This window comes from Chanos chanos, chromosome 4, assembly GCF_902362185.1.
Source record: "Chanos chanos chromosome 4, fChaCha1.1, whole genome shotgun sequence".
Classification (NCBI taxonomy): domain Eukaryota; kingdom Metazoa; phylum Chordata; class Actinopteri; order Gonorynchiformes; family Chanidae; genus Chanos; species Chanos chanos.
The window spans coordinates 9297565-9317564 of NC_044498.1; the positions used below are offsets into that span (position 1 = coordinate 9297565).

Below are 20000 nucleotides of genomic sequence, written 5' to 3' on the forward strand. Positions count from 1 at the left end.
AATTCCAGTCACAGGCAAAAACGCAGCATAAAAATGAAAGAAAAAGATTAATACCCACAGAGGAAGGCTGAGCAGTATGTCACCACTGTCTTATAGTGGTCACAGAATACAAAATAAATAAATACATTAATTAATTTAAAAAAGGGGGGGGGGTGCTGTGCATTTTGTTTATACTACCAAAGAACAACATTACCCAGAGGCCCTCAGGAGGACTGGTTCATCCTTTTTTGGGGGGGGGGGGGATAAGACCTTTCTGGTTATAAGTAACCTCAAAATCTTGGAAGTCTTGTTTTACATAACAGCATTCCAGACTGCTAACAAACACTGGGACTCCGATACACAAACACACGCATACACAAACACACACAAACACACGCACGCACAGACACAAACACACGTGGCTAACTGACACTGGGCTCTTGCACTGCGTTGTGTTAAAGACCTGAAACTAACCACGTGTATGACACGCTCACCCCTAGGGCTATGTGTCTGTCTTGCTACATGAGTGTTTGGACAGTAGTTGATAACACATTGATCAGTGTATTGAGTACTGTGACCTTACATAACCTATAGCTTTGATAGTGTTTCATAACCATATACACATGGACCAGAAACACACACACACACACACAAATGCACCAGCAAATACACTGGGCAGAGAGCACATGTACACACAATGAAGGTGCACCCTTCACATGTGCACATGTACATCTCTCTCTCTCTCTCTCTCTCTCTCTGTCCCTCTCTCTCTCTCTGTCCCTCTCTCTCATGCTCTCAAGCATGCATGCACACATAATACAAATAACTTCTCTCTCTAAAAACATTATACCAGTGATTTTTCCACACAGTACACCACAAGGTTATGAATGTAAATGAAATATATTTGGCTGATAAATTGTATTAGTTCAGTTAAGAAATTTGGGTAAATGAGAGCCCCTGTTACAAATGACACTGAACCAGCAATCGTCCTCTAGTCTGTGTTTACAAACTAGTTCTGTTGTTTAACTTACATTCACTCATTAGAATGGTCTTTGAAGTTACCTCACAGGTGTTCAGGTTGTTGTGAAAGCACTGTAAAAATGTTGTTAGGTTTATGACATTGTGACGCAACTGTGTGAATTTGACTCTTGCCTTGTGCTTAACCACTTACTGCCACTCAGGTTTCTCCATGCACACACACACACACACACACACACACACACACACACACACACACACACACACACCTGTGACTAGACATAACCAGGGACAAGAGTCAAGCGTGGGAAACTACATCTAACAGAGTGTGTGTCTGTGTGTGTGTGTGTGTGTGCGTGTAGGTGCTGGAGGGCTGCGCTTTGGATTGTAAATAGTGACCTTTTTGCATGCAAAACAACTGGAGGGAGAGAGAGAGAGAGAGAGAGAGAGAGAGGGGGGGGGGTAAAGGAGAAAAGTAAAGGTTCTCTCCTATATAAAAGTCATTGTCATTTTGGTGTCTTGCTGAGCCCCCTCTTCATATCTGTCTCTCCTCCTCTTTTACTCTCTCTGTAATATGACCCACACACACATACAAACATACACACACAAACACACACACACACACACACACACACACCTGTCAGTGTTTAATTACTCAGACATTGTGCTGGCCACCTGTGCAGCCAATCACCTGATGTCCCTTTCCAACTGACTACTGTGGCCTCAGGTTTCATCCTGCACCTTAACCTGTTGGTTCTAGATCAGTTCTAATGTCCAGTTCGTAAACTAGACCCTTCAGAACCGGACAAAAAGCACTGATCTGGGACCAGCTTTTTGAAACTGAGAGGTATAAAGCAGCTGGTTACGTCAGGTGGTTCAGCTGTTGCTCTTGTGTTTGTTGCCATGGTGTTCTCATTATCACCTTCCATTAACTGTATTATTCATGGGGTCTGGTTCATGGGCTGTTGTGGGACCGGGTTGCGTGGTCTCAGAACAGGCCGAATACACACACAAACCACACAAAAGACCAATACACAAGCATCTTTTTTTTTGTAACACTCCTGCACACGGAACAGATCTTAGTCATATTAATTTACAAGTGTCCCCATAAGGGTCTGAGGTAACTCTTCATGGAAAGGAGTCAGGAATGATGTTCCTCAGAAAAACTAGCACCCTCTTGTCTGTCACAACCGAAGCTTTGATGACCACTAAAAAGGGGCTTTGGAACTTTCCAACCCATCCGTTCAAAGAGATGGAGAGGTTAAGTGAAAAAGTCAGAGCCCGTGTAGAGTCAGGGTTTGGAGAGAGACCAAAACCAGTCAATTCAAACGATTCTTGACCGCAGGTGCTGCCTGAGTGAAAAGCTAGACCAGATGTGAGGTCAGCCATGGGTTAATTTAAGGTTAATATGCGCTTTGACCTCAGAGACTGATTTTAGGGATCGCATTAGTCTTAATTAGGTAAAGAAATTCAATTTAGTTGTCTGTTCCTTTCCCTCGTGGAGGTTCTCAGTTTTGAGGTCAGTGTGTCTGTATGTGGGTCTTACCTGTAAAGTTCTATGTTTGAGACTATAAGAGGGGTTTGTGTGTGTGTGTGTGTATGTGTGTGTGTGTCTTACCTCTGAGGGTAGTTTTGAGGTTAACTTTAGCCTGTCTGTGCAGGTCCTCCACACAGGCTGGTCTGGTGTTGGGCAGAAAGACATTCTCCTGCTGGTGCCACGGGGCAGTGTAGTGAACTGTCCACTTACTCTCCTCATCCAAATTAGACACCGCTAGAAAGAGAGAGAGACAGGGAGGTCAGTCGGCTGTCATAAAATTCTAAAACCAGTTGTAAAAATAAAAAAAAAAAAAAACAGCAAGTTCAACACTCCAAACAACCCTATCCCAAAACATCTGAGAGAATCAAATGTGTTAATAGACAGACAAGTGTTGTCCCAGGACAAATAGCTCCTCACTGGGACCAGACGCTTGTGAGACCGCCTGTCTATCTGTGGGGTCGACTGAGAAGTTTTGGACACTCTGGGTAATGTTTGGTGGGGGGGGGGTGCGCTAACATGTTAATTTAGATGCAGTGGGATGAGGGGGGGGGGTGAAGTGGGAAGGAGGTATATTGCAGACCAGATCCTTGCAGTGAACAGCCCTTAAACGACCAGAAAAACCCAACAAAGCTTGGGAGACTTTGGAGAGAGTTGTTGGGGGATGAAAAGTGCATGTGTGTGTGTATGAGTGTGTGTGAGTGTCTGCGTGTGTGAATTCCCACAGGTGCGAATGAGTTGTTCACACAGGTGAAATACCATTAAACAGCGGGGAGCCTGAGAGAGTGAGTTGGCAGACCGGTAGGCAAACAGTGTAATTGAGGTGGACGGCTCCTTTTGTATTTATTCATGATCCTCTGCTCCTCTTCACTGGCAGGGTGACTGTTCTAACACTTTTATAACGTTTCACAAATGTCTTACAAACTGCTGCTTAACCAAGCGTCCCGTTCTCACTGTCCTGTTTACTGAGAGCAGCTTCTGCTCCTCCCTCTCTCTCTCTCTCTCTCTCTCTCTCTCTCTCTCATTTTTATGTATTTTCACTGTCGACATACTGTTTTTTCTCCGCTAAAATTATTCTCCATCCCTCTTTTTTGCCAACTTTCCTCTGTGATTTTGAGCGACCAGCTACATTACAAAGACCAGGTGACTTCAAAGGGCCACATTCACAATTCACACTGCTCTTCAAAGAGCAGCAGTAGATCTGAGGGAGTCCAGAATGTAAAGACACACACACACACACACAAAAAGAGAGAGAAAGCATTCTGCAGCTGGGAGCTTAATAACTATCGGAAAAGATTATTGACTCTCTATTTGATGCATTTTCTGAAAATACACTAAAAACCTCAATAACTCAATACACACACACACACATAGAGCAAGAGAAAGAGAGTGAGAGAGCGATTTGTGAAGGGAGAGATTGCGTGAGAGAGAGATTTGTGAAAGAGTTTTGAAAGAGAAAAGGGATTTGAGTTGCGATAGATCAGATGAATTGGTTTCTGTGTCTTTCTCACTGAAAAGCAGTGAGTGTGTGAGTGTGTGTGTGCGCCTGTGAGTGTGTGTGTGCAGCTGAGAGGCTGAAATGAAGGCTGAAATGAGTGAGAAGAGAGAGGAGGAAGAAGAGAGAGAACAACAAGAACAGAAAGGAAATCACATCAGCCTTAAATGAGCACTAAAATACACACACACACACACACACACACGCACGCACAAAGCCCTAATCCACCACGTGGAGTCACTGTTCAAACATCAATATGCATGTGCTTATAAAGCAAATGACTCGAATGCTAATCAATAAGTGAGAACAAAAACCACTGTCATCTATTCACAGATATTAAATGCACACTTATACACCTTCATGCACAGTCACAAAGTATTTATGTTTAAAACACACACGCACAGGCACATGCACACACACACGCGCACAAGCCCACGCACAAGCACAAAAAATGAAAATTCATCATGCAAAATCTAGAATTACATGCATGGTGAAAAACCTCTTAAACAAAACAAAAAACAAAAAAAACTCTGAATCGATTTTCAGTTGACGGTCCTCAATGTGGATCTCAAACTTATTGGAGAGCCCATGCGGCCAACAGATATGAGCAGACACACTCAGATACACACACACACAGGTTAGTGGTGTCAGATGTATGTGACAGGGTCGTTCTCCAGCCCTCAGAAACAGTCAGGCATAAGGAATAGCCATTAGGGAAACACTAAGCCAACCAGTTTGTCTATAATACTACGACCAGACCCAAAGTATGACTATTACCAGAACAAACCAGAACAGTTACCAATCTTATTAGCTGTGATTTTAAATACATACTTTGCTCATGTTTTTTTTTTTTCCTTTTCCTAACTGAAACCTTTTGCAGATGTACAACTATATTAATTATTAAAAACATCATCTTACCCTTCCGTTTGAAATATTTAATCACCGACTTCAGCGAGGTCCCAATAAACACCATGACTCCAGTTTGAGCTTGTGTGTGTGTGTGTGTGTGTGTGTGTGTGTATGTGTGTGAGCGAGAGTGTGCGTGTGAGTTCCCACTGCTCTGCTGGAGAGAACGAGAGCCGGTTCGGACAGACGAGTGAAGCTCACTCCCCTCTCAGTTGTGATTCACAGAGGAGCATACATCCTTCACAATGAAGCCCTCCTCCCTCCCAAACACATGCTCTCCCCTCCCTCAGGCTACTGCCCAACTCTGGGAGACACTCCCTCTACACACACACACACACACACACACACACACACACACACCCTCTCTCTATCTCTCTAGGGTCTCAGTGGGAGGGGTGTAGAGTATGCCCTCTTCATCTGTGCTTTGGTTACCAAGGAGCTCTCTCCCTTTCTCCCTCTCTCTCTCTGCTCTAATGCAAGGGAAAATAAATTTCAGTGCATGTGCCTCTCATTATTTACCTTTTGAAAACTTGTTTGTTTAGTTGCAGAAAATGTTTTAGTGTCCTTTAAGAGGTGTGTACTTGCGTGCGTGTGTGTGTGTATGCGTGAGCATTTCATTCTCCACATAAGGACAGAAGGACAGACTTCGTGCTAAGCCAGCCTGCTGTGTTAACACAAGGACACTGAATCTGTGCCACTACAATGTATATCATATATAATGCACGTACACTCACACGTACGCGCACACGCACGCGCGCACACACACACACACACACACAAAGACCTAGACAGACACTGAAAGACACCCCCCCCCCCAAACTGTGACCTTATTTCTTTTCATTAAGAAGGGGTTGGTTGACTCAGGGGGGTGAGTATGGACTGAATGGGGTTTTGTGTGTCTGTGTGTGTGTGTGTGTGTGTGTGTGTGTGTGTGTACGTGAGGATGTAGGGGTGGATGAATGATAGGGGGTTGGGGGATAAGGAACGGAAAGGTTTTGCAAATGATCTGTGAATTAGAGCCTCAATCAGACTGCCCTCTTAACCACCCCCCTCTCCACACACACGCACACACACACGCACGCACACACACACACACGCACACACGTACACACACACGCACGGAATACCTGCATTGGGAATCTCTATCAGAAAGCGAAGTAAAAAGTTGCCAGAGTGATTTCAGGATCAAATGAGAACAGCCTCTCTCGCTCTCTGTCTCTCTCTCTCTCTCGGCCTCTGACTGCGTCCTGTGTCAGAGTGTATGACTGTGTATGGCACGTGTACAGTATTCAGTTAATATATGCAGGCTTGTGTCACTGTAATTATGTGACTATTGTTCTCTTCAACACACACACACACACACACACACTATAATCGTGTCTGAGATGGAGCTAATCCCCTGTGTTCGAGAAATTCTTTGTTTTTGTGTTGGTGTGTGGGATACACAGTATTTTTACTGATAGTGAAAGAGAGACTACAATTTAATGTGTGTGATTATGTTCAAATCGTCCCACATTTTTGATTACATGGCCACAATTAGAATTACATTAATGGACAGACATCACGGAGACGTTGGAAATATATCATTTATGATATGAAAATAACAAAGCATACACACACACACACACACACACACACATACACACACACACACCATGAGGCCTTACAGAGATCTCTAAAGGTTATGATGCTAAGTGTGAAAATTAAGCTGAAATGGCAATATGAACATACAAATGCCCATCAGACAAAAGACCCTCCTAAGGATATGATCACTCTCTCTCTCTGTGTCTTTCTCTCTCTTTCTCTTTCTCTCTCTCTCTCTCTGTCTTTCTCTCTCTCTCCATCCCCTTTTGCATTTTCACACTTCGTCTGGACACTCTCTCTATTCAACAGACGCTTCTCACATAGACTGTTCTCACATACACACCTCCCCCTCCACACACACACACACACACACACACACACACACACACACACACACACACACACACACACACACACACACACACAAAATGCCCAGTGGCACAAAACACACAAAAAAAGAGACACACAACCAATTTCTTAATGTATTCTCTCTCTCTCTCTGATGCTTCTCCTCTAATCTTTTTTATCTGTTTTCTTTTCCTCTATTCCCTACTCCCTCAGCCCACATCACATCTCCCTCTCTCTCTTTTATCCCTCCATCTTCCCTCCTGCTTTCACCCCCCCCACCCCATCTCTCTCCTCTTTGATGATGACTTAGTTTAACTAAATTGATTTTCTCTCACTCCTGTGTCTTCACCCTCATATTTATCTAAGTGGGGTGAGAGCCTATGTCAATTAGAAGAGTATGATCACAAGAGTATCACAGTACAAAATAACACTAATAAATGACATTTACATTTCTTAAAACAAATTAACAAACCAAAAAGCAAAAACATTTTCAAGAAATGGCTTCCTGAACTCAGAATATAGAACTAGAAACAGAGAATGAGAAAGAAAGACAGAGAGAGAGAGAGAGAGAGAGAGAGAGAGAGAGAGAGAGAATAAGAGGTCAAAAGGACAGGGAAAGTGTTTTTCCACTTTGAGGGGAGTCCTGATGACTTTAGCATGGATGCTGTTTCCCACGCAGCATTAGCACTCTCACACAAATTCTCAGCAATAACAGGACAATCAAAAGCTACACACACACACACACACACACACACACACACACACCACAACACACCACACACAGTTCTTGTTCTCCTGCTCCCTGAATCTCCTCAGCAGGATTTGTGTGCTGCTGTCCAAAAGTTCAGGAGCAGAGGTCAAAGTCTGACCAACTCACAACCCACAGCACTGAGGGCCGGCCCCCTCTCCTTCTCCTCTTCTCCTCTTCTCCTTTTCTCCTTTCTCTCTCTCTCTCTCTCTCTCTCTCTCTCTCTCTCTCTCTCTCAAGTCTTCAGCACTGATCTACTTCATTATGCCAGTCAGAGTAGTCTAAAGGATTCCAGCGCAGCCAAGGACATGCACACACACACACACACACACACACACACAGTGAGTGAGTGAGAGAGAGAGACAGAGAGAGAGAGAGAGAGAAAGCACAAGAGAAAGTTCTCCAGCTGTTTGAATGAAAACCAAAGAAACAAAAGGAGGCAGGGAGAAAAAAAGGTATGAGATACATGCACCCCCTGAGAGGAGCTGGTGAGGTCATCAACATGACCCTGCTAATGGAGTTCTGAGGTACTGACATCATCTCCAACAACTTTAACCCTCTCCCTCAGACACACACACACACACACACACACACACACACACACACCCCTTATTTTAACCCAAACATCTAACCCCAAACATCTCACTATGTTTACTGAATACAGCTCTGTCCCTCTACTACAAATTCCCATCAACACTGACACCTATTTCACTTGTTTACAAAACAAAACAAGACTGCAGGACAAAAAACAAGACTGGAGTGTGTGTGTGTGTGTGTGTGTGTGTGGAGAGGGTTAAGTTTGCATGCAAGAACTTGTTACACACTTCAAGAACTTGTTACACACTAAACTTAAATGAGAGACATGTGTGTGTGTGTGAGATAGTTTGTGTGGGTATGTGAAAGAGAGCAGATTAGAGTTGCTGAGTCTTTGAGCGTGTGTGTGTGCGTGTGCATGTGCGTGTATCTATGCATGTGTGTGTGCGTGTGCGTGTGTGTGTGTGCGCGCGTAGACAAAAGGTTGGGTTTTGTGTTGAATGAAAGGGCTGGGCCTCTCTGTATAGGCAGCTCCCTCTATTGTGAAGCCAGTAAGAGCAACAAAGACCAAAGAGCCATGAATAAAACCTAGACTTACACACACACACACACACACACACAAATACACAGAGCTCAGCACAACTCAAGAACTGAAAATGAAAACAGAGGAAAGGGGGAGAGGAGAGGAAAGGAAAAGCAAAGTGACCAAAGAGCCACACCTCCCTGAGAAGGAGAGACGGGGAAAGGATGAAAGAGAGAGTGGTAGGCACACAAAGACCAGAGAAAAGAAAGAGAGAGAGAGAGAGAGAGAGGGAGGGAGCAAGAAAGGATACCGGATAAGGGAGGGAAACACACAGATAGAGGGCCAGCACAACAGCAAGTTAAAGTTCATTCCAGGTTTTCCCGCCATTGAGTTCCAGCAGTGTGTGTGTGTGTGTGTGCATGAGTGTGAGAGAGACGGAGCGTCTTTAACCCTGTCAGTTCCCGCCGTGGAGTTGTCTGAGTGCATAACGATGAGTTTCTGAAATGAACAGCCTTTCTCTAGACAACAGACATAATCTCAGATTACATTACTAGGTAACATAACCCAACTTAATCTGAAACTCAGTGATCCTGATCTCCTTTATAACGGCGGCGCAATGGGCCGGCACACACACACACATACACACACACACCAAATCTTCCTGAGAGCCCGCCTGCCTAATTTGGCCTTTAGAGAAGCAAAGTGGGTGGAAAGCATGCGTTACAGACTGAGAGAATGGTTAAGAGCCTGTTTCACAGTGGTGGTGGTGGTGGTGGTTTTGTCCAGGCTCATTTGGTGGAGCCTTTTTTTCTGTCTGGACACTGCAGGGGACGTTTGTTCAGTCCTGCCCTGAAATGTTTGTCTTCAGTGAAAGGCAGTAAATTCAGGAACCAGATTCACAGTTCCTTAAACTCACCACTTTCTCTACTGCGCCGAACCATACTATGCTGAGGGCGCGCGCACACACACACACACACACACACACACACACGCACACACACACACACACACACACACAACCACACACACACACAATCTTCCCTATCTCATTCAGCCTGCATCACACATGACTGAGACCGCCAGTCTGTCTCTGAGAATATCGATCTGATATAACCACTAAGCACTCTACTGCTTCAGCCTTCCGCCGCGTGCGCGCGCGTGTGTGTGTGTCTTATCTTGTGTGCACACAAGGGTGACATAATGATGAACATGAGCATTACAAGAACATCAATATGGTTTTTCCTCAGATCTGTGATTGTAATGTCATACACACACACACACACACACACACACACACACACTCACCGATATGTACCTACACACACACACACACACCCTCTCCTTGAGCATATGCTGTCTCGGCAGAAATCTTGACCTATATTCTATAGACATATCATCTCCTCTAAACCCCTTAGGCCATCGGTGTGTGTGTGTGTGTGTGTGTGCATGTACATTGGGGGTAGGAGACAGATACGAACACTGAAGTCCAAGCGTTCCTTACATTTCTCCACTCATTTAGTCCATTTGGTTTGTTCACTCCGTTCACCTTCACATTGGTTAAGACCGGTCAGTGACACCTCTTTAACGTGAGCCTCGATGTCATCTACACTCACATCCACAAACCAATCATTTTATCCTTAGAGACATGGACATCTGTCTGCATTCTCCAATTCAGTAGCTTAGTTTGCATAACTTAAGAACAATCAGACAACAATTGCCTGCAACTGCCTACAGCTAGTGTAGACGTGTAAACACACATACAAATGTTTTAAAAGACAGATCATCGTCTCCCTTGACTGTGCGTGTTTCATTCCCCAACCAAAGCCATGGTGAGCGCACACACACACACACACACACACACACACACACACACACACACACACACATACATAAATACACACACACAAACACAAGCATGCACACACACACATACACACACACAGAAACTGGACCAGCACCTCTGTAGTCAACATATTAAAGAGAATGAAAATAATGATCATAATTACCTGCCAACAGCATTCAGGCATTAACATGCCATCTGAGATTTATTAAAAATGATTTTTTAATTAAGTCTAATTAGGCCACTGAATTGGTCAAGGCTTGTGGTTGTGTGTGTGTGCATGTGCATGCGTGCATGTGTGTGTGTGTGAGCGTGTGTGTGTGTGCATTACAGACATCTGTGTCAGGTTGAATAAGGTATGACTGACCCACTTCCCACTTCAGCAGTCACAGCAAGAAAAAGTCACTGGAGCCAATCAGCAAAGAGGTCAGCTGACCAATCAACGGTGGCCGTCGCCGTCGTCCGCGGCCCGTCATGTCGCCGAGCGAAGCCTTAGACAAGCGATCGGCTTTGATTCTCCAATAATCTGCAATTTGCTTGATTAACTCTCTGTTTCTGCAGCCAATCGATTGTCCCACATCTCTAGACAACACAGGCAGCTGTTCCCCAGGGACCTCAGCACACACCTGAGCTCAACCCACACAACCTTACGGTCCAAACACCGTAGTTACGTGGTCTGTGCTTTTCAGGCCGGTCGTGAAGTTAGAGTTGTTTTGTAATATGTGTATATGCATGGTATGGTTGTGTTAGTGTGTCCTGGGACTGGCTCTGTGGTTGTGTTGTCAGAAATGTCTGTTTTATGTGCGTTAAAGGTTGGGTTTGTGGTTGTTGATGTGTGGTGCATGTGTGTATGTTTAAGACAGGCCATGGAAGTATGTATTGTTTGTGGTTGTACAGGATTAGCAAGCAGTGTTTTGAACCTGTATGTTAAATTCCGGCTATGTGTACTTGAAGTTGACTGTGTGTAGTTGTAATTGTGTGTTGAAGTTTGGGTGGGTGAAATTGTTGTATTTGTTTGTTGTGTGTTAAGGACTGGCTCTGCTGTAAGGTAGTTAAGAAAGCAGCGCTGTGTTGTTTGTGTGTGGCTTGGTGGTTCTGTAGCTTTATGTAAAGTATGATAAAAAAAAAAAAGCTTACAGAATCCCAGTAAAACAGCAGGCAAACAGTCAAACAGTCTCTGTGCCCTAAACTGACTGATTAAACAAACTACTGAGGGTGCTGTCTCCTTGTGCGATAATCCACCTTTGTGTTTTTTGTCAAACTCTCATTAAGAGCACTGAAGCACGTCGGAGCATCTTCCGTTGCACTGCCGCTCTGCTTTGGGAGACCGCCAGCAGAGAGAGAGAGAGAGAGAGAGAGATGATGGAGCCTCCCCATCGCCGTGGAAACAGGATGTGGGGATTCCGGGACCTTCCAACGGGACTAGGGACGGTCTCTCAGCTCGTTAACAGCAGAGAGTCTAGATACCCAAACTGATCTGAGCTATTCCACTGAAACACTCCTCTTTAAGCCAACGCCCCACCAAACCCATCATCCAACACACATCTGTAAACGTCTAATGATAACAGATACGCAATACAGTACCAATCTAATCTCATATCCTGTAATAATATTTTTTCCATGTGTACTTATATTTATATATACTTTCCTCCTGTAATATTATTAATATTATTATTACTATTATTTGTCTTAAAACTTTGTCACTAACTCTCTGAATTTTGATGATGAATAGGTCTATATGACTCCTGTAAACTGGCTCAGTTCTCTGTCTTTTAATATACACTCTACTCATATTGCCCGTGTCTCTTGCCCATGTCTGATGACCCTCAGGGGATTGAGGGACATTGATTTTCGTGAGTGCTCTGGAGACACTCTGGCTTTGTGTGTGTGGTATGAAAGTGTAGGGTCTGTCATTAGGAGGTGTGTTTGTGTGTGTGTATGTGTGTGTGACTATGTGTCATATGCTCTAATCCTGTCGCAGGACCTCTCCCTCTCTCTGGGGTATTCTGGTTAAGCTGAAGGGTCAAGGTGAAGGACTCTTTTAAAAAACACACACTCACGCAATTTCCATTTTCCTCCCCATCCTCATTATGGAGAGTGTAAGATCCCCCAGTATATGTGTGTGTGTGTGTGTGTGTGTGTGTCTTAGTCTTAATGACTCCCACAGGAATCAGACTAATTTAATGATCAAACATCTCAATTAAACGTCTCTCATTATTTCTGGATTAAATGTGGCATAAAGCATTTAGCCTGTCATAAACTCACACTCACACACTTCATCCTCTAACAGATCAGTCTAACACTAATTTACATCAGCATTAATGCTGTCTTTATGGCAAGACTGAATCCAATTAAATATTGAACAAATCGCTTTCTTGCAGTGCTCCCTTTCTTCCATCTTGATATCTATGATTTTCATTTTGAACTATTCCTTACATAACTGCCTTAGTTATGTTCAAAACTTGACCAGTTTGATGAGGTGCTCTGCTGCTGCCGATTTGGTGCCACCTTCTGGTAAAAATGAAAAACTGAAAATCTGTCTGAAACCGACAAAAAACGACAGGTATCACAGAACAATGATATATCAGCTATAACTAAAATGTGTCTGACTGAAATATTTCTGATGCTTTACGATGATATTTTAGTAGAGATAACAACCTGAGATACTGCAGTCTGGGAGTGTTTTTTAGTGTGATATTTTCCTTTACTGCTGTTTACTGATCTTAATTAATTTACTGTGGCACACACAGGGATTATGGAGTGGGGTTACCATGGTGACCGTAGCCTATTAGCTCAAAGGAACTAAAAGGGCTTCTTAAAAGCATAATTATTACCCCTCCTTCTGCTCCTCTCTCTCTCTCTCTCTCTCTCCCTCTTTCTGACGACCCTCTCCATCCTACATTATCCCTCTTTTTTGATCCCTTTTCGTCTTCAAAATTCAATCACACACCGCCCACTCCACCTCTCCTTCTCTGTCTACATAACCACACAGCCTTGCTCTGAGGAACACTCATTAAGAATCATCATTTGAAGTTGTAATGAAATGGAGAGAGAGAGAGAGAGAGAGAGAAAGAGAGAGAGAGAGAGAGGGCGAACTGAAGAATACTTTGGGAGGTGATGTATTTGAGTTGATTGTGTGTGTGGGTGGGTGGGTAGGTGAGAGAGACACACACACAATGATTCTTCAGCAGCTGTGCAAACCGGAGAGGTTGACTGGAGTGTTAATCAGGGAAAGATAAAGTTAATTAGGTCTGAGTTAGGCCTGATTAACTCTGACAATTTTCAGATACATTCTACAGGGAGAGCAAACTCTCTCTAACACGCATGCAAGATCCAATCAAAAGCACTTTTTGTTTAACTCAGTATACAACACCGCAGTCGTGCTAAGTTCTGTAGCAATTCGGTCACTTTAGTTGGAGAAGTGACGTAATTTTAATTCATTTACCATGATCACCCATAGCTCACATGGGACTGAGCTTAAATAGAGCAAAGCACTGAATGCATGTAAGCAACTACAGAAATGCTTGAGTTTATGTGTGTGAAATGGGACTAAGTATGTAATCTGTCTAATTACGTAAAATTGATGTAACTGAACGCAAACAACACAGTGTCTATGTATGTTCAATCAGCATTTTATACATTCACGACAATTAAACAGACAGCCAACAATGGAACCAACTGTTAAGTATTATACACACCAGGGCTGAGTTGCCTTTTTTTTTTTTTTTTTTTAAACGTTAGAATGAGAATGGACCAAATCCAAAGCTCTATCTGTAATCATCACACGTCAGTTACAATGTAACAATGTAAAAACCTTGCAGTCTTCATTCTGTGGCGCCTGACTGGAGGGATGGTTCGGTAGATAGACAGGCTGATGGACGGATGGGCAGACAGACAGACAGATATGTTACTGATCCCTCGAAAAATATCATTTCCAGAGAAGCACATGGGGACGAACTTAGCAGGTATCAGGCACGTCTGGTTACTTTACCACAGAGTTTTAAGTCACAAACAGCCTTTTCACTGCCCCTTAAAGATATACAGCCAGTGTCTGTTTGGCCTCTTTGACCTGCTTTAAGGCCATTTCACCGTTAAAGGAAATATATGATCGGGAATCAATCAATAATAACTGTTACATCCGTCAGTGTCAAGCCTCTTAACCGGATCTGTCGCCTTAGCGATGACCTTTCCACCTGACACACACCAGCCTGAACACGATCGTGCGGAGAGATCATCACACAGACGCTCTGACACACTCGAGATACGGAAACATGAGACAGGCCTTTGTGACAGGGTGAGAGAGAAAGAGAGAGCTAGAGAGTGAGTGAGTGAATAAGTGAGTGACTATATGCGTGTTGATATGCTTTGTTATTCTTGCTATCATCAGTGTCATCATCTCAACGTGAATTATATTTAGTAAAGGATCAAATTCAAACTAATACATACTCCATACCACTAGAGGGCAAGAGCGAGCCTCCGATGAGCTACAAATCAGCTTTACTTCCCATACAACCATCCCACATCCCTCAGCTACTGCCAAAAACCTCACCACTGTTACAGAAATACATGAGTAAGATCGACAAGAAAACGATTTGAGCCCATATTTTTGCGAGATATGAAACGAATAAGACCGCTCGAGGAAACGAGGAGAAGACGCCGCTAAAACACTTTCTGAGTCTCAAACCCCCTTTTGATCTTTTCTTTAAACCATTTCTGCCTCTCAGAGACAGCTCAGCTGCTGCGTCCTGTGAGAATTTCTTTCTCTCCACTGAAGAGGATCTGATGTGATGTACTCCAAACGCTGAGAACACAGAGACTGATGGGAAGTCTTAACAAGACCACTCAGCCACATGACACCGCTGGGTTGGAGCTATCATCTTACAGTCTGTCTATCCCTTGGCTCTGAGTTCCCTCCACACCCCTCTCTACAACAAACTCCACCTGAGCTACAGCCTGAAATGAAATGCATTCAAACCTCAAATTCCCTTGAGAGCCACATCTACAAAGCATAACCTAATTACCGCTATAGTGATGGAAAAAGGACATCCAATTAAAGCCAACCCAAACCACACAGGGCACCCAGACTCAATTACGCTCAAACTAAAACATACATGGAGCAAGAGAGATTTGATTAGACCCAGACGAGTTGTGATTGAGAGGGGTCACAGAGAGTGAATTATGAAGGGGGGGGGGGGGGGGGGGGGGTGGTGAGCTGAGTACCGTATAGACACTCCCCAAACCTTCCCAGACCCACCCCCAACACTGCGCATCCACAGTGTCACTGTGTCAGGCTCTGCTTGTGTAAATTTGCAAACATAAATAAATTTACTTAAGGTCAGGCGGTCCCGTGAGATCTCATTGAATTCTTCTGCTTGTATATGTCTGTATGTTTGTGTGTGCAAATGTGTGTGTGTGTGTGTGTGTGTGCATATGAATGTGTGCGTGTGTGTGGATGTGTGTGTGAAGTCAGTCAGGACTGCTGAATCTTTAATGCGCTTAACGACCTGATGAACACACACACACACACACACACACACCTCACAGTTCTACTCCAAGAGACGAGGGATGTCCTTCTCTCACACTGAAATCTCACAGCTCCGCCCCCAAACACAAAGGAGGCTGGACCCCACACTGTGATTGACAGTTCTTTACAGTTCAGTAACCTCACCCCCATTTCTTTACAAGTCAAAGGAACAAAAAAAGTTCTGCGGCCCAAACGGAGAGAAAGAGAGCAAGAGAGAGAGAGAGAGAGAGAGAACGATGGAGTGAGAAAAAGAGAGAGATGAAGATGAGGAATATACGAAGTAATATATAATTAAGGAACACTTAATTTGACTCCATCTACCTGGTACAATTATCAGTACCATACTCATCTTTCTCATCAGTCCATTCATCCTGTTATTTTGATGATAAATTAGAAAGTGTGTCTGTGTGTGTGTGTGCGCGTGCATGTGTATGCGTGAGTGAGGGGGTTCAGTGGGTAACAATGTGCCTTTGTAATGCGTCTGCATGGAGCCGCAGGAGTAAGTCAGACAAAGCTAAAACAAGAGCTTTTGTATTCAGCACTCCCAGCATGGGACGGGTACTTCCCCCGGCACAGGGGCGCACGCGCAGGCGCGCACACACACACACACACACACACACACACACACACACACACACACACACACACACACACACACACACACTTTATAATGCATTTTTGCTGTTTCAGAAACCAAAGGGAATGCAAATGTAAATGTAAATATAAGGTATTCTTCCATACCAGAAATCCAATCCCAAATATACTTCCAGAAAACTGGCCTCATAACAGCTGCCCCCTAAAGACTGACCCGAGAACAGTTGCTCAATCAGAAATTCCTTGAGAAAACTCCTACAAGACTGATCTCAGTACAGCAGCCTGCTGGAGTCACTCTACAGTTCGGGGTCGTACAGCTTAATAAAAGCCAGAGTAACTGTAAAATAACTGTGTTTTCTTCTCTTCGGTGGGTGAGTATGAAATTGTTTGGTCACTAAGCTGCTCCCTTGTGTGAGTCCCATCACGGCAATCATTCAGTGGACGGATCTTAGTCACGGCACAGCTTCTCTGAGGGTTACTTACAGTGTACAGAAACACCTGCTCAGGATCTGGCACAGACACACACACACACACACACACACACACACACACACACACACACACACACACAGAGAGACAACCTGGAGTGACGCATGCTCTGCTCTTTTAGAGAAAGAGAGTGAAATAAAAAGAGACAGGAAGAGAGAGAGAGAGAGAGAGAGAGAGAGAGAGAGAGACAGAAAGCCATAGAATTAAACAGTGGCTGTGTAAGCGTGTGCGGTGAGGGCTAAGTCCTCTCTAAGTGGGTTAATTCAGCAGAGCATGACTGTAGCGTGGGGAGAACAGTATTGTGGACCATCTTGAGCTGTCATTTCATATTAACCTCAGGCTAACATGACAGAGAGAGAGAGAGAGAGAGAGAGAGAGAGACAGACAGACAGAGAAAGAGAGGGAAAGAGAGAGAGAGAGAGAGAGAGAGATGAGAGAGCACTCCAACAACTACAGGACTGGTACTTCAACTTTAACAATGGAGAGACTAACGGTAGACACACAGTAAACACGACCGTACACACACAACCCCTCTATACACGTCTCACCTTTAACCTACTCTTCATCATCCTCAAACGCCCCCCCCCCCCCACACACACACAGTCTTTCTCTCGCCATTTCCTGTAGTCTGTAATTACTGCACTCCTCTACTGTATAAGTCCATCTCTCTTCCTCTACCTCTTCATCATTTTCCATCTTCTTCTATGATATCCTGTGCTCTCTGTCTCTTTGGGGAGGTAATGGTGGGAGTGAATCTGGGTCAGAGGTGTCTGTCCTGTCAGTCCAGTGAGTCCTCATTAAATGCAGCTGTGTGGTATTGTCCAGAGTTCCCATGGTAAAACGGTTCATCCTGTCATAATCACACGCCATCATTCTCTCTATGTATCTCCCTGTTCACATCACAACATCTATAAACAACTAACACATGGTAATGGTTCTCCCCCTACTGTAAAGATGGAGAAACAAATCAATTTCAATCACAGTTAAGTGGTTCAAACAATAATTCAGCTTTTCAGTCATGGGTTGGGCCAACTATGAATTCCTACATCCTAAAACAAGGATAAAATCCCATCTAATATTCTACTATACCAACTCTACAATCCAAACTGTGGTGTTCTTGCTTAGAATTCCCAAATTTTCGATTACAAGTTCACATTCCCAACTAAGCACCTCAGTACTAATTCCAGAATAAAATGGTAATGTTCAAACTGAAACATCCAGACCCTATAACTGTAACTTTTATGTTCGAACCAACGCACAGCTGTCCCTCCCCAGTCTCTGGGGCGTGTGACAGGATGTCTCTTGATTTGATAGTTGTAACGGTTTCCACTCTGAATTGAACCGTATCCAGATGTCATGAATGATCCGCTATGGCATTATGAGGAATCAATACACTGTCTCTTTCATCAGAGTGAGTGAATCATCTCACCTATGACAGGAGGAGGATCAGGCGGACGCTACCAGGGGTCATGCCGAATGACCTCAGCCACCACTACAAGGATCAAAGGTCACACAGAGTCACAACGTCACAATCTGTGTTGCTGGAACCCCACGCCTTAGACAAAAGGAGTCCCACCAACAGAACGAGGCCGCTAAAACACACACACACGCACACACACACACATACGCATGGACATACTCATGGAACTTTCACACATTCATTAGCTTGACTTGCTGGATAACTTTTACCTAAATCTGGGTTTGGACCAACTGTCAAAATAGAGAACTATAGTGGGATAAGACGGGCTGACCATTCTCGTGAAGCTTTAAAACAATCGACAAAAGTCTTATGAAAAAAAACAAAGCCGTCTCAGCGCATTTCACAAGCAGCTAAACAATGGGCTGATACAAAAAACCCCAACGTTGTGAGAGAACGATCCAACCGAGATACTGCTGTTCCTTTTAAATGTCTACAACGACATTATGTATCTGAAACACAACAGTCTGGGGCCTGACCTGCCAAACCATCACAAGCCTCATGTTCCCTCCAATCTAACCCCCCCCCCCCCCCTTCCCCCAACCGCACCACAGATACAATTCCAAAGCCCTCCAACCACACCACAGATATGGTTCCAAACCTGACTCTTACAGGAGAAGCAAGCTGGAGTTTTGTTCTCTCTGCAGGACTGCGAACGAGTTAACGTGTTTCCTCTCGTGTCTTTACTCTCCGCTACCAGCATGCGCCGCGGTGTCCACAGAGTGTCCGATTTCTGGTGCACCTTCGAGGCCAGCAGCCTGCGTCGTAGCGTGGACCCCTCCGGCTTGGCGGCGTTGCCGCAGGGGTGGACGTTGACCTGGGTGTGAAGCTGGACGTTGCCCATCTTTCGGCTGCTTCTGTCGGGCAGCGTGGAGTGGCATTACTCATAGCAGGAGCTGTATCTGCTGCCCAGTGGAGCCCCTGAAGACAGACACTCTAAGCATGTGAGTAAAGCAAGGGGAGCTGGCTATCCACGGGGCCTTTGGGGGAGGAGGTCTGGAGCAGAGGGGAGGGGGTTAACTGATTGGCCCTCCTCTCTCTCTCCTTCTCTGCCCACCCCCTATACTCTTCTGCTCCTCCTCCAACGCCCCTGAGGATTTAGAGCGGAGGTTTTTTTGGGGGGGGGGGCTTTTTTTTTCCCAACCCACCAGGGACCCCCTAATCTAAAGCGGAGATGATCACAGCCCTCGAAAGACAAACTCTTCTCTTCCAAAATCTTCCCTTTTCGCTGTCATTCTTTCTCTCTGTATCTCTCGCACTCTCGGTTGTCTTCTATTGACCCACATTGATTTTTTTTCCTTCGTAAAAAAAAAAAAAAGGGTTCAAAATGGCCAGTGTCAAACTGCATGAGAGAGCTTCCCAAAGCAAGCAGCCATTCCTTCGAAACCACTATTTCGTAATTTGGCTCCGGCTCTCATAATGTGAAGTTCCAAAAAGTTTTATAAAA

The 20000-nt window shown here is 44.4% G+C and overlaps 1 protein-coding gene across 1 annotated transcript in view; it reads right to left on the reverse strand.

Moving 5' to 3' along the window:
• The window catches only part of nhsl1b (NHS-like 1b), an 85155-nt gene that overhangs the window by 16365 nt on the left and 48790 nt on the right, over positions 1–20000 (reverse strand). The window contains exon 3 of the mRNA XM_030772542.1: positions 2576–2728. Coding sequence (XP_030628402.1) covers positions 2576–2728 — 153 coding nt within the window. The remainder of the gene's footprint in view (positions 1–2575; positions 2729–20000) is intronic.